Source organism: Macaca fascicularis, chromosome 3 (genome assembly GCF_037993035.2).
Source record: "Macaca fascicularis isolate 582-1 chromosome 3, T2T-MFA8v1.1".
In the NCBI taxonomy this organism is placed as follows: Eukaryota; Metazoa; Chordata; class Mammalia; order Primates; family Cercopithecidae; genus Macaca; species Macaca fascicularis.
The window spans coordinates 89649126-89664951 of NC_088377.1; the positions used below are offsets into that span (position 1 = coordinate 89649126).

The 15826-nt window shown below is 40.3% G+C and overlaps 1 protein-coding gene and 1 long non-coding RNA gene across 9 annotated transcripts in view; both read right to left on the bottom strand.

Moving 5' to 3' along the window:
* The window catches only part of SUGCT (succinyl-CoA:glutarate-CoA transferase), a 752487-nt gene that overhangs the window by 139785 nt on the left and 596876 nt on the right, over positions 1-15826 (bottom strand). For 6 of the 8 annotated variants that reach the window (XR_010585692.1, XM_065542089.1, XM_065542088.1 and 3 more), the window contains one exon: positions 7138-7248. The exons of the other annotated variants lie outside the window; for them this stretch is intronic. Coding sequence is in view for 5 of the 6 variants with exons in the window: in XM_065542089.1 (XP_065398161.1) it covers positions 7138-7248 (111 nt within the window). In the remaining variant the exon portion in view is untranslated. The remainder of the gene's footprint in view (positions 1-7137; positions 7249-15826) is intronic. 8 annotated transcript variants of the gene reach the window in all.
* LOC135970167 (uncharacterized) lies at positions 230-3994 on the bottom strand. The gene is made up of 3 exons (XR_010585694.1): positions 3933-3994; positions 3215-3269; positions 230-2433 (listed from the first exon to the last, which is right to left on the bottom strand). It is a non-coding gene; the product is annotated as an uncharacterized lncRNA (long non-coding RNA).

Consider the following 15826-nt stretch of genomic DNA (forward strand, 5'->3'; position numbering starts at 1 on the left):
ACTTCATATTTAACATATTATGCTAAACTTATTTTTTAAAATTTCTTGTTTAAGCTGGAAAGAGTCTAATACTGTAGACATTCTTTCTCATACATGTCCACTGAAGGGCCCCAAATAGTAGAAAGGAGCAAACGAAGATTCTATACACATTTTGCAGAAAAGTCTACAAAGGCCTCACCATGAATAAAATTTCTTTGTATTCTCATGCTTCTTCCTAAAACTGTTCAAATTTTGCATTTGATACATAGCATCTCCATTATTCTGTGGATTAAAGTGTTTAAAATTGTTCCATTATATAAAAGTAATCCAAGATGCGGCATTTTTATGCCATAACTTTGTGAACCCCTCCATTTCCCCTTGTACCTCTTAACATTTATGTGCCTTCTGACAAATACAGATCTAACACAAATTCCTCGGTTAATAGATAAGATTACTCAGAACCAAGGAGTTTGTGACTTAACCAAGGTCATGTGACTCTAAAATCACATGAGATTAAGTGACTTACCCAAGGTCTGGCAGTGTGGGGACTAGAATCTAGGTTTCTGACTATTGTACCAAATTGCATGTGCTCCCAGCCTGGTGCGCTGGCTCACTCCTGTAATCCCAGCACTTTGGGAGGCCGAGGCAGGTGGATCACTTGAGGTGAGGAGATCGAGACCAGCCTGGCCAACATGATCTCTACTAAAAATACAAAAACTAGTTGGGCATAGTGGCAGACACCTGTAATCCCAGCGACTCAGGAGGCTGAGACAGGAGAATCGCTTGAACCCAGGAGGCGGAGGTTGCAGTGAACTGAGATCGTGCCACTGCACACCAGCCTGGTGACAAAGTGAGACTCTGTCTCAAAAACAAAACAAAACAGAACTGCATGTGTTCTGCCTACTACTAAGTGACGTCTCACCTGAGCTCTCCGTAATCCTGTCTTTTCCCTTATGCACCTTTATTTCAGCAGCTTCGTTGCCTCTCACCTCATCTTGCCCATCAGATTCTCATCTTCATCCCAGTTCTCTCTCTGTGTGGACCCACTTCTCAACCTCATTCTGCTTTCAATTTTTCTGTTGTGGGCTTTTGCCTGGTTTTCAGTTTTGAAAATCTTTTTCCTGGTTTTCAGTTTTGCTCTTCTTGAGTTGGTGGCTTGTAGAAGTCCCACAGGTTTTAAGGCCCCCTGGCATGTGGCTCTCCGGGGCTGGCTCCAGCTGGGTATAATGCCAAAGAATCCAATGTGGGAACAACAAGCTCAACTGAAAGTCCCTGAGGGAGACGATGGTCAGGGGTGGAAAGCTGATGTGATGCACACACCAGCAGCTAGGAAAGCAGGAAACTTAAAGAATAATCGCAATAAATTAGAGATGATTAGAGACTGGAACAGAATGTGAAAAAGATTGGAATATAGCGGACTGAGGAACAGGGAAAGGAAAAGAATGGCCAGACAGTTTCAGAAAGAACAGCATGTGCAAAGTTCTATATACCAGAAAGCAGGACACAGTCAATGCCCTGAAGGATCAAAGGGGTTTCATAGAAAAGATGAGCCCAGGGAGAATGGCAGGTGCTAGATCACATATGGCTTCATAAGCTATGTCAGGGCATCGGGCTTTATCTTAAGGACAATGAAGAGATACTAAAAAGTTTAGACATAGAATAACATGATGAAATTTGTATTTTAGGAATGTCACATATGAAATTTCCAAATTGGCCTTAATTCCTTAGGGGACTATATTCAGTTACCTTTTTTAAGTGGTCTACTTTAATATTGGCTTTTAAATTTTTATATCATATAGTCTGTGGGAAAAGATTATAAATAAATATTTGTATAGTATCCGATATATAAGAATTTGTTCCCAGAGTTTGTGGCAATAGTGTGGACACTGGCTCAGACACAAGTATGTGGAATCCATTTCAATAAGTATTATTTAAAATATTAAAAGTTCTTTTTCTGAAAAAAAAGTCAATGCAAAATCATTTTTAAATGTTTACATATACACCTAAATATCCAAACTGCTGGTAGTAATATTAAATGGAAGGTCAAAAGCTATTTTTCTCCCTTTTTATTGGACTATTATTAACCAGTCAGAAAGCCTAGCAGTTCATTTATCAGACAAAAAAAAAAAAAAAATGTATAAATGCTTGACACATGAGCCATAGCCAAAATGTTATGACTTTATTTGAATTACATTATACAGACAAAGCATGCCAATCCATCAGCCTCAAGTTACTGCCCTGTTACCTATGGAAACAGTAAGATATTTTCCTCATTACTTAATAATACCAAATCTCAAATAAGTATCACAACATGAAAAACAGATGTTAAAATGTGACACTCAAGGTCAGCTTACACTGCATACTTGTTCATTTTTAAGTCCCGGGTTTCTTCTCAAACATTGTTTCTGAAATTTTTCACAAGATTTTGTTGGATTTGCTTGCAGAGGTTAGAGTCTTAATACACATATGAGACACAAATAGAAAACTGATTTGTTACTAATCAACACAGCAATAAAATGGGAGATACTGCTTTGCATGAAATATGATTTTATACAAATGACCAAAATCAAGAGAACAGTTTCTATTGTTATTCCAAAAACATTTTCATTTGTATTCTCCCTTTACTGTGTCAATCTTATCAGTTTATTAAAGACACATCTTTCATTTAAATAGAAAATAATTTTTCATTATTGTGCTATTATAGGCGATAATTTTTAAAAACTAAAATATGTGAATAAAGAAAAAGAAGAGAATATACTTCTCATTATGTACCATTCTCAGTAACTACCTCTAATATAAATTTAGTTCCAATATTTTTTCTATGTATTCATATCTATATAACTATGTCTATGGATATTTTCTTAGAAAAAATCCTGGAACCAAAACATGCAGTGAAGATCTTCCCATGCCAATTACTCTTCATCTACAGCATTATTTTTAAATATCAAGGATAGTGCCCTGACATAGATACGCTATAATTTATTCAACTAATCACTGATTTCTGTTAATATTTTGTTCCCAATATTTCAGTTTTATAAATATTGAGACAGTTAAATGCCTATACAGATAAAAAGGGGTCCCCAGAGAATCTGCAACCTGCCCCCACAAGAGTTTACATCAGAAGCTTTCGTGCAAATGAGGGAACCTGCCCAGGGCTTGTCTGGGCATGCCCACAGTGTACTGGAGCCCGACATGTGCCCTGGGGGAAATGGGTGGGGCCATGGGGAGTTCATACCTTATGCAGGGGAGGAGCTTGCTCTCTTCAGCTGTATGGTGACCTGGGATTCAATCTGTGAGGCAGAAAACCTGCTAGCAGGACCCTTTCTTGCTTTGCTAAGAGTTCATTTTCCTTTTTCCTCTTCGCCCAATAAATTCCATTTTCCTCACCCTTCTATCTGTCCGCGAGCCTAATCTTTCCTGGTCGTGTGTAACAAGAGCCTGCTTTTAGCTGAACTAAGGAGAAAGTTCAGCAACAATATTATGGCAGTGAACAAATATGTAGCTTAATCTTCTATGCATTCTTGATTATTTCCTCAGCATAAATTCAAGAAATAAAATTTTGTGTAAAAAGGGTGCATATTTTAAACTTTTTGGTATATAACTGCTAAAATATTGTACAAAAGTACATTCCCAGTACAGGTGAGCAGATGAAATTTTTCTATCATATTTTTTCTTCTAGTTTGCTACTATACTTTGTTGATTCCAAGAGGCACATTTTTCTTTCACATTTTAACATCTTTAAAATCTAGTTATATATTACAATTTATGGTATACCATAGTTAGACTAGTGGCATTTTTTTCTTTATCATTGATACTTATAATGACTCTTTATCATTGATACTTATAATTCAATGTTGTATCATTGAATCAATATCTGAAATCTACAAAATATATTATCTGCATTTATATACAGTGGTTGTGTTTAGTAGATACAGAGAAGTTTTAGTATTTACCTAGTGAGCTGCTTTCTTCATTGGCTTCATGTCCATGATTTCTCTCATTTTCTGTGATAAACACTTACCTTAGTTTTCTCCTTGTTATATATTACATTGAAATACTCAAAAATTACTCTTTTCACAAATGATTAGCCAATTACCCTAGTGGTATTTATTGAATAGTTATTTTGTGTCACATATTTAAAGCTTATTCTGTTTAAATATTACTAATCCCTTTAAACACAACAAGCATTTAATAGATAACCATAGATTCAGTAATTGAATTTGTTAAACAGAAGTAGGCTTTGGAATGAGTTAAAGTTTTGAAGTAACTGTTTGGACCTTCTGCAGAGATGACAGTTGAACAGGTTAAACGTCAACCAGCCATTTGGGCTCCCTGACTTATTACTGCTCAGTCACGTTATATGTAACAGGACCCAACAAACTGAAACCTAGTATATCTTCACTAATGATGACCACTCTTCTGACCTGATGGAATCAGGGAGGAAGGAGGACTGTGCAGGGCGGGAAAGCCTTCCTGCTTCAGTATTCAACAGAATTCCACAGGAATTTACTGGCAGCCCACCAGGGTCAAGCAATATGTTAAAGTCAGGAACACGTTCCCCACCCAGCTCATCAACTGACTTCACAAGTTCCTCTTTTATAATGCCCAGGTCCAGCAATGCACTCACCTACCACTTAATAAGCAGCTTGTCTGTGCTCAGCACTAAAGACAGGCAGAGAAATAGGAAGCTGTCTCTGACTTCAGGACGCCAGCTAGTGAGGAAGAAAGATAAGTCAATAACAAGTGCTACAAAATCCAATCCTTACTTTCCTGATGGAGGGGAGGGTGCAATAGGAGAACAAAGAAAACTATGGTCCAAGAGGAAACAGGGGAGGGCGAAAAACCACAGGAAAGTGGTACGTGAACAATCACTTGGCTGATACAGAGTTGGGGGTACAGGGACTGGGAACAGCTTAACAAGCATATGGCAGGAGATGTGAGGGAGGATGTCAAAAGACAAGTCTGGGAAAACAGAAAAGGAGTCAGAAGATAGGAAGAGGAGGTGGAATTAGGACTCAGCAACTGACTGAATATGCAGGTAAAGACAGGGAGAAGTCTGGGATGATTCTTCTTTTTGTAGCTTTTATGCTTGGTAGATGCTTGTGCCCATCTACTGAGATAGAAACCACAGGAGGAGGGGCAAAGGTAAACTCAGTTTTAGACACATTGAGCTCTTTTGTTTGTACGTTTGTTTTATGGAAAACGAGGGCAACTGATGGATGGAGCATACTTTGGGTGACATTCCTTCCGTCCTGTAGTGGAAGACACTGGGTTCCTCAAGGAAGGGAGATGGGATGCCAGGGAACAGGAGAGGGGACTTTAAGAAGGTAGCAGAGGCAGGCTAGATGTTCTTCTGCAATTGTACAGATGAGGTCACAGAAGCAAAACTTCCCATCCCACCCCGCATCAATACCTTTGCTGTGTTTGCTGCACTGACCATAACTGCTCATTCCCTGTTGTGTAACTGAAATGAATACATCGTTCAATAATGCCCTATCTGTACAAATTTGGTCTATTTTAAGAGCAAAGGAGAGAGTTTATTTTTTTAAATAATGTTTCAGTAGAATTAAAAGTGTGATTTTTATAATCCAAGTCACACCCTTACAATTTTTTTTTTTCCCGTATACAACCTTAACTCCTGGCAAGTGGAGGGCAGAGAAACCACATTCACTCTGTGTACTGACCTGTGATTTGCAGCTGAGTTTTAGGAACATGATAGAACTTCAGTATGAATTACATATTTCTACATTTAAACCAGGGTCAGAAGTGGCACTACCCAGCGTGGGAGTTCAGACTGATTAATTGCCTTCATGGAAGGAGAAAAGTATGGCTAAGAACTGTGCAAGTATTATTAAGTGTTTCATCCACATATTTCCACGTATTGTCTTGTACAGTTTGACTTGGCTAACACGCAAGAAGTTTCTAGTTTTTCCAGGGTGTTACAATCAGCTTTAAAAATGTCTAGAGTTAAATTTGCTTCTGAGAACAACTATTTGTGACTTAATTGATAAAAGCCAGTGTGAACTCTATTATTGAAGACCTATGTATTATGTAATAATTTCCTTAAATAATGGAGAAGATCTTTAAAAAGAAAAACAAAGAAAACCCACACAAGCACATGGTTTTCATTTGGGGAGCAGGGGCTGGAGAGACGCTCTGCTCTGAGGTTAACTTCATGGCTTAAGGCAAAAGTAGGAGATTTAAACAGAAACGAGCAGAACCATAGCTCTCTGTTTTTAGGGACACTTAAATAAGTATATGACAAATCTCAGAGAATCTTTTTAATTTGGGTAGGGGGTGAGTAGTTATGTTCCTTTTGTTTCTATTTTTTTGTTTTGTTTTCTTTTTTTGTTTGTTTTTTGAGACAAAGTCTGGCTCTGTTCCGTTCCCCAGGCTGGAATGCAGAGGCACAATCTCTGCTCAATGCAACCCACCTCCTGGGTTCAAGCAATTCTCCTGCCTCAGCCTCCCAAGTAGCTGAGATTACAGGCGCTCACCAACATACCTGGTTAATTTTTGTATTTTTAGTAGAGAGGGGGTTTCACCATGTTGGGAAGGCTGGTCTCAAGCTCCTGACCTCAAGTGATCCTCCTGCCTTGGCCTGCCAAAGTGCTGGGATTACAGGCATGAGCTACTGCACCCAGCCTTGTTTTCAATGATTAATATTAGCTAATGTTCTCATGGAAACTGACATAAAGTTTAAAATGTTTCTTAATTTAATAACTTCAGATTGTTTTCTACATGGCAAATGGAAGTTAGATACCAAATGATATCCCCTAATGTGGTTAAAATGCCTCTTTTCCAAAAGGGGTAAGAGAATATGAAGCAAAGTTGAATGCATGATCTGGTGGGGAGCATTGTGGGAGGGACAGGAGAGGGTAGGGACTGGAGAGAAACAGAAGGAATAATCCAAACAATTTTCTACACAACTGGTAATTCCCAGACAAACACTCAAATTGACCACAGCTAGATGTCTAAGTGCCGAGCAGGATTAGCACATGCTACAGAATATTAAGATGACATTACATCCACCTCTGTTGTGGTTAAGGTCCAAAGGTTAAACACAAATTAACAGGTGTCTGTGATTCTAGAATGCCTTGGTAGGACTTGCAAGGCAGTGGGGAAAACTGGTTTTGTAACCCTTAACCCAACACCTACCTCATGGGTAAAAAGTGATTGGAATACAGCGGCGTTTCTTGTGATAACACCCCTGACCAGGGATGTACAAAGGAACTGCTTCTTCCTGCCCTCAAGTTTAATCAAAGAGGCCTGCAGAAGATAATCAAGAAAAGATGGGAGGGTTATCGTATCTACAGGACTTAGAGGGGGCTGAGGAAATGCTAGGAGGCCAGGCACAGGAGAGGCACTGTCTGAGCCCAGAGCCCTGCAGGAGGACTTTCTGAGGGGAAGAAGAACAAAACTGCCCTATCTAGGAGAGGGTCGGCCTGCAGCAGTCTCCACCCCAGAGAAGGCCTGCACCAGACTACATAGCTCCAGTCAGGGGAGGCTTCTCCTGTCCTTGCATCTACTCTGCTGTGTCCCTCTCCTGACAGGTAATTGGGACCAGGGGTGCAGGACAAGTGACAAGTGAGGAAATGGAACAGAAGCCAACCGCATCCCCTCCTCCTCCCTCCACTACAGACTTCTGAATTGAAGTGGGCCACTGATGGAAAAAAATAGAAGCTTTCATTCTAAAGTAGTTCAGAGATTTTGCTATTCCACCATATTAATGTAAGAATTACATTTTAGACAAGTCTTGTGACCGAAAGGGATGTGGAAGACGTTTTACTATCAAGTCACTGAAAAAGTTCTGGGATGGGCCCAACATCGAGAGGCAGGAAAATCTAAAGGTTTCAAAAGAATAAAATAATGGCAGCGCACTCTGAATTCTGCTCCTTAAGTTTAACTCTATGGAGATGTGAGGCCTGCATATGGCAAGGGCCCCCTGTGGCCTCAAGTAAGAGACTCCATCCTCCTCTGAGGTATATTCAGAGGCTGAATGTTGAAATGTTGGATTCGACATCCCTTTCTGGAAAGACAGCAATTAACTGGTAGTTCTAATAAATACTTCAAAAGAAACAAATACATTTCCTTTTTTTTTTTTTTTGGCCAGCATTTCAAGTAAAAGCTGCATACTCAAGACAGATTTTATATAATCCTAAACTCTTTTTCTCTACAGAGGCAATTGGTAGTTTTCCTTCCATATTGCATTATGCTCCAGGAGGTTTGCACAACATCCTATAACAAATTATGGTGAAAAATCAACTTTCATGTGAAACATATAATGTGAGATATATGCTGCTTTCCAGCTCTGCCTGATGCAACACAATATGCTTTATTTGGCTAGAAAATACAGCTGAATCTGTTCCTATAAAATTACTTGTGGTTAAGAGGAGGTAGGTTATATTTTTCTATCAGATCTCACCTATCGACTTCACTGTTAACATTGCTCCTTTAACAAATACCATTCCTAAAATTTACAAGATGAATGTTTAGTAATCCATACAAACAATTTGAATATTCAAACATGGATCCATCATTCAAAACCCCTATTTACTAAGCAAAGAAGCTGTAGTCTACATACCACAGAGAGCAACAAAGTCAAAGTCAGTTTCAAGTGCCAGCTGTTATGGTTGGGCCGCCTTCTAAGTCAACTAGGCTTCCAGAGCCGCAGTTTCCTCATCTTTGATGTGGACCTCACTTCCAGAGCCATGGGAAGAACTGAGTGAGAGTGAGGATGTGAATGCCTCTGCCACGCTGTAAGTACTACCTAAGTGCGGGCCAGCCATCCTGTTCTGTACATGTCAAGGCATGAGCCATCCAGGGAACCCAAAGACCCATGAGACTGGATACTGTGCTCAGAGTTTACAAACCTAAAATCTAGTTGAGGATACACAGAAACATTTTAACAATGATTTCAAGGTTCAAATATAAACAGAATTCACAAAACAGTATAAATTCAATGAGTGATTCCAATAGTTAGTGATAAGGTTCCACAGAGGGCAGCGAACTCCGTGGGCAGCAGTGCTGAAGTTTCAAAAGGATGGAGGAATAGAGGTCTATGGGGAGGATTGGATAGGAAAGAGAAACGGGTATGGCAGTTTTTAATACAGAGGTTGCAAACTAACAGCTCCATTATCAAATTTCACAACAAAATCCTGATTTCCAGCTTTTCTTTTCTTCTTTTTTTAGAGATGGAGTGTTGCTCTGTTGCCAGGCTGGAGCACAGTGGTGCCATCTCGGCTCACTGCAACCTCCGCCTCCCGGATTCAAACGATTCTCCTGCCTCAGCCCCCCAAGCAGCTGGGACTACAGGTGCGCGCCACCATGCCCAGCTAATTTTTGTATTTTTAGTAGAGACGGGGGTTTCACCACATTGGCCAGGCTGATCTCAAACTCTTGACCTTGTGATCCACCCGCCTTGGCCTCCCAAAGTGCTGGGGATTACAGGTGTGAGCCACCGCGTCTGGCCTTCAGCTTTTCCTTTAACCCCAGGGGCTGGGTCAGAGTTGCTGTCTGAAGAAAAGTTGTCCTCTCTAGGGCAGCGCAGTGGTCGCTTCTCTTGAGTTTCTCACACCTGTTGGCCTTCACTTTCTGCTCTTCCCTGCCCAGCCCTGGTAGGCATGTGGGATTGCTCGTCTCTGATTTAGAAGTTTCACTAACCTTGGTAAACAGTGCTCCAGACTTAAGTGAACATCAACCTACTCAGGCAACCACACTGTACTCCTGATTCCTTCCTTTACCCCAGTCCACTGGCAGCAACTTATCCTGTAACACCTTAACGCCTGCATTTCACACTCTAAACGCAGAGAAACTACAGGCAAACCTTGAGTTTATTTTAGATGGCATCTTTTCAAATAAAAACTCCCCAAGGTAATTTTCTTAAATTAAGATCTCATGGGAAAAAATAAATTAACCAATAATAAAACCTCTGATGAGCCCTGGGGTTGATCTTTCAATAAGTGGATAATTATTTGCTGGGCTCTCCACTCAAATAAAATTATCTAGTTGCAGCATCTCTTTTTTTTCCTAGACTAGTTAATAATGTGATTATAAAGTTTTTCTCATTTGTTTTTCTTTAGGTATGATTTTAGAAATCTCTCTCACACTTGATTGCACACATACAGACACACACATCTTTAAAACTACCCTTTTTAGCCGGTGCCTTGGCTCACATCTGTAATCCCAGCACTTTGGGAGGTGGAGGCGGGTGGATCACGAGGTCAAGAGATCGAGACCATCCTGGCTAACATGGTGAAACCCCGTCTCGACTAAAAGTACTAAACAAAATTAGCCAGGTGTGGTGGCCTACTCGGGAGGCTGAGGCAGGAGAATGGCGTGAACCCGGGCGGCGGGACTTGCAGTGAGCTGAGATCACGCCACTGTACTCCAGCCTGGGCAACAGAGCAAGACTCCATCTCAACAACAACAACAAAATAATGAAAATAAAACTACCCTTTTTATGAAGATCTAGAGGAGTGAGAATGAAGGAGGAGGAAGTGGATGAAGAATTCCAAAGATAAGTTCTCTGGGGTAAAATATTAACAGCTTTACGTCCCTCAGTGCCCCTGACTCACCATCTATAAAACAGAGGCTGGGGTTATATCTATATTATTTCCATAAACTGAAATGGATCACAAATAATTTGTTCCTAATACCTGTAGAATAAAAATTTACAAATGGCTTGTTTCTCAGTAAGTAAAAGCAACTTCAAGGTTATGTCTGTAAAAATGTATCTCCTCTGTCTTCCATTCTACAGCATTTTCTGGAATGAGAAAGAAAGAGGTGGTCCGCCATATAGTTAACATGCAGAGAATGTTTCATAACCCAGAGAGAGATGCGGTCAGTACAGTGAAGAGTGGGAACTTTGAAGCGAGGAGTAATATCTAGGAATTCTTCTTTAGGAAGTTAGCTGGGTGCTGTCCCTAGTTTATGTACAGCCCTGTCCTTTCCTCAAGAAAATTTCAATAAAGACCTATGTTGCTTCCAATGCTGTTTAGGGTAAAATTTGTGTTTCTTTTGTCTGAGAATCTCTTCAAGGCAATCTTCAGAATGCTATAAGCAGTGGTTCTCGAAGTTGGTTCCTAACCCCTGACTAGCAGCAGCAGCACCTGGGAATTTGTTGAAATTAATCTTTGAGCTTCACCCCAGATCTGTTAGAAATTCTGGCAGTGAAGCCCCACAATATATATGTAGTTTAAGTCACCCTCCAAGTGATTCTCATGCACACTGAAGTTTGAGAACTGCAGCTATCACCTATAGTGAGTAACCATTACAGAGAAAGCATCTGTAGTAGAGGCTATTGGTACCACCGATTCAGATCTTCCTGACCAGCCAATGCACTTGTACTCTGGCTGCTTGGAGGAATACAGCTGAGGGTTTACACCTGTGTCCTTCTCCTGTTACTTCTCCATGGTTGGCAGAACAAGGAGAGATGCCTGGGAAGCCAACTACCCACAACCCTGGGTTGGCAATGACATAAGGTACTTAAGCCTGAACTCTCTGCAGGGCAATACAGCCCTGTGAGCCTGGGAACCAGGCCAAGGCTAGACTTTGCCTAAGACCATATCCTTGTAGATCCTCCTCCTTCTCTATCTTGCTCTCCTCACTCTCTTACAGGATTTCCCTGAAGACTGCTTCCTCATTAAATCCTGTGCACATGAATCCACTTCTCAAGTCTGCTTCTAGGGAAACAGACTAAGATATGACTAATTGTTGTGTAATTACTTACGAAACTTTTCTTAGGGTGATAATGGATGGGACTAGTTATTGTTTGGTGGGGAAGAGTTAACAAATGAGGGAATACCCATAGGAGTCATCAAAAATGCATCATACAACATTGTGTACTCTGGCACTGCAAAAATAAAGGTTGAAAACTGGTGGATCACATGATCTCTATTGACTTTTCTAAAATTTATGTCATCATAATTCCTGACAGTGAATAAGAGATACTTATGGTACAATTTTGTGACAGGAAGTTCCAAGAAGGGCAAGTACTCATATTTACTAACAAAATAATTCATTGAACAAATGTTTACTGCTCCTCTATGTTCTAGGCACTGGGACCTCTATGGTAAACTCTACAGGCAAAGCCTCTACCCTCAAGGAGCTTCCATCTTGATCAGAGAGACTGGCAATAAACAGATGAATACATGTAATCTGATATAGAGAGGTGAGAAATCCTATGGACCAAAAGAAAGAAGCAGAAGGCGATACAGTGTGATAACTGGGGGTGGGGGTTGGAGAGTGCATTGAAGGGGTGATATTTGAGCAAGCAGTGACTGCAGTAAGAAAAGCTATGAGGATATCTAGAGTGCTCAGGTGGAAGCAACAGCAAGTGTAAGACCTGAGGCAGGGGCTTGCTTGCTTAGCAAGGGAGTCAGTGGCAGGAGATGAGTTCAGGACGTAGCCAGGCCCCTGATCACACAGGGGCTTGTAGGTCCCATATTCACAGGAAGAACATGGTGTGATCGGAAGGCCTCCAAGGGCTCTGAGCAGGTGGTGGCATGATTGAGCTAACGTAGATAGGGCAAGAGAATCAGGGACCACAGATAAAAGGATAGAGCAGCAGGCTAGGTGAGAATGAAACAAACACTAATGGCTTCCAGAAAAGTTTATTGACCTATTCCTATACTTCCTTCATTCACTAAGAGCTCTGACAGGCCCTGCAGGATGCACACACTCTACATACTCAATGCAATTCTCCTTTCCTTTTTGCTTTATCACAACCTGGAATGGGAAAGAGGGGTTTATGAGGGCATCAAGTCTCAGACATCCAGACTGAGGTACGTATAGGACACTATTGAAGCACAGAATACCCAGGAAGTGTTTCAGTCCTTGTACCCAATGTTGACATTAGTACTGCAATAATTCAATAGTACTAATATATCTCTCTGCTTCCTGTCACTTTAAATGGTGCTGTGGAGAGTTGGGAAGTATCCTTGAGATCACATTCTATTCTCTGAAGCTGAAAAGTAGGGAATAACTTATCTCTATTTCATTTTATTCAAAGTATATAAATATTATCAAATAATACCACAAAGAAATATTTTATATCATTTATGCTAACAGCTAAAAATCTGTAATTCATTTTTTCTCCCAATAAAAGCTCCTATTCATTGCTAAAATTTTATGTATTTTCTAAATGCACAGAAAAAATACTTCAATTATGATTTATATTACAAGCAAGTTTTAACAAAAGAAGTCAATTCTTTGGTAAGAAATAAAAATCCACCAGACCTACTTAGAAACAATATTTAAGGCTTAAATCCATGGAGATTCCTTTCCTAAATGAAATTCAATTTTCCCATTTGTAAGTTTCCTGATGTTGACGGTTGTGGTATATACGCCTGTGGTCAAGTGGTTTAGGGAAAGTGGGCTATTGGAAGATTGTAGGTGCTGGTTTTAAAATTAAACCTGAATCTTTCACATGCCTTAAGGATTATATCCAAAAAACATTTGCGTTCCATGGGACCAAAGGTACTACCTCACCATTCAAATGCAAAGGGCCAGAAGTCTATTTATACATTCTCCATGATTTGTTTCCCAGATTTAGCTTTCTACAAGCACTTCCTTCAGGGAAACACACACTTTTCCTCTCTTGCAGCCCAATTTCCTGTAGGAGTGCCTCTTTAGGAAATGATAATCACAGCATCATTCTTGTGTTATATGACGACAACTTAGAAGAAAAACATGCATATACATTCATTCAAAACACCTTCCAAAACAAATGAGAATGAAGCAAAGAAAGGAGATGAAGAAAACGTTCTCTTTGCCCAAACAGTTCTGCCTTTTTTTTTTTTTTTTAAAGGTAGATTTTGCAGCATTTTCTTAGCTTATACTGAAAATTCATATCTATACCCCTCATTTAAAGGCAGGTTCTTCTTTTAGTGTTAGGAAATTCGTGTAATCTGAGTCACTATTCAAGTTCAGTCCAAACAGTTCTACCTTGAAAATTCTAGGATATCCAGGTATCTGAGGCAGCTGCTGGGACATGCTAACACAGAGATGCTCTTGTTCCAAGAGTGAGGGTGGACGATGAGGGTGGGTAGTTCTCTACTTAGGTGAACTGCGTCATGACTGCAATCTTTGTGAAGACTCTTTCAAGGAGCAGGACTGCTCATCCTGAGCAAAGTGAGAGTCTGGGGACTGTGCTCAGAAGAAAAGAAAAAAAGAGGCAGCTATGCTATATAACCTAGCCTCCTAAATGCAAAGCCAGCACACAAAGCTATCTCAAAATTTTTTGGCAATGCTGTGGTTTCTTCTGGATCCAGACTCAGCAAGGTCTCTAGAGATAGCTGCTCGCTGGAAGTGGTGCTGGGAACAAGGCTGGCTGTCCCCATGCCAGAGCAGCCTCTAGAAAGTTGCTGAATGGATGTTACTGCCAACCAAAGAAGCCACTGCCATGAGAAATATCACTCAGAGAGGAAGGAGAATGTTTCCACTTATTATAATCAAGTCCGTGCTCTAACCTCACAATGACCACATTTCCTAAATTCAAAGACTCTTATCATGCTGACTTTTCTCTTCTTTTTTTTTGAGACAGAGTCTCGCTCTGTCACCCAGGCTGGAGTGCAGTGGCACAATCTTGGCTCACTGCAACCTCTGCCTCCCAGGTTCAAGCGATTCTCCTGCCTAGCCTCCCAAGTAGATGAGACTACAGGTGTGCACCACAACTCTCGGCTAATTTTTGTATTTTTAGTAGAGACAGGGTTTCGCCATGTTGGCCAGGCTGGTCTCAAACTCCTGGCCTCAAGTGATCTGCCTGCCTCAGCCTCCCAAAGTGCTGGGATTACAGGCATGAGCCACAGCGCCCAGCCACTCCATAATGACTTTTCCAGAAAGATAAGAATCCCCATCATGACTGAAGACACATACTGATATAAATGTGTCTTCAAATCTAAAGTAAAATATATTTACCATAGAATAAAGGAAATGCTGTATTATTAGAAATATTAATGATCATATAAATACTAGACAATATTGAGCCCTTCCTAGGCCATACATTTAAAGGTACGATATCATGTTATCTTCATAAAAATCACATGCCTCTGAAGTAGATACAATTTTTCTCATTTTATAGATGATGGACACTAAGGCCAAAGAAAAATTAAGGAAATTAAGAAAAGTGAGGAAACCTGGTTTTATAGCTCTGAACTCGTGCCCTTTGTAGCACACCAGTCCCCTCTGAGTTTCTGAGATATGCCATCATGGAAAGGAGCCACCAGGGTGCAAAAGATGGTGCTATTTGCCCTGTTGTCCCAGTAAAATCCAGGGATAAATGTCAAGGAAAAAGGCAACAATTTGGCACCAGCAGCAGTTAAGTGGTCTGAGGCCTTGCTTCAAGCTCTATTGCTTCTGATGGCATAAAAATTAAATATTACTTCTGGTATGACCCAAATTTTAGGATGAAATGTAGTGGATCAGAAGGAGCAATGGCTCTGGGGTCTGAAAGATACAGGATTTGTAATAGTGTTATGCTGGGATAAAAGAGTGAAATTTCTAGTCAGTGTCAAAATGGAGATTTGTAAAACAAATGGTGCTGAGAAAATTGGAAATTAGAAAACAGATTCACTACTTCTCAATAACACCAAAATAAATTTCAGATGAACCAAAACATTGTGAATAAAAATGAAAGCATAAAGATCTTTGTGGTAATGGAACAGTTTTACCTCTCGATTGTGGTGTTCATTATCTAAATCTACCTGGGATGAAATGGCATGAAACAATACATATACATTATATCAATGTCAGTTTCTGGATTTTGATATTGCACTATAATTATGTAAGACATTACCATTGGGGGAAGGGGAGGAAGGGTACACAGGACCTCTCCATATGATTTTTG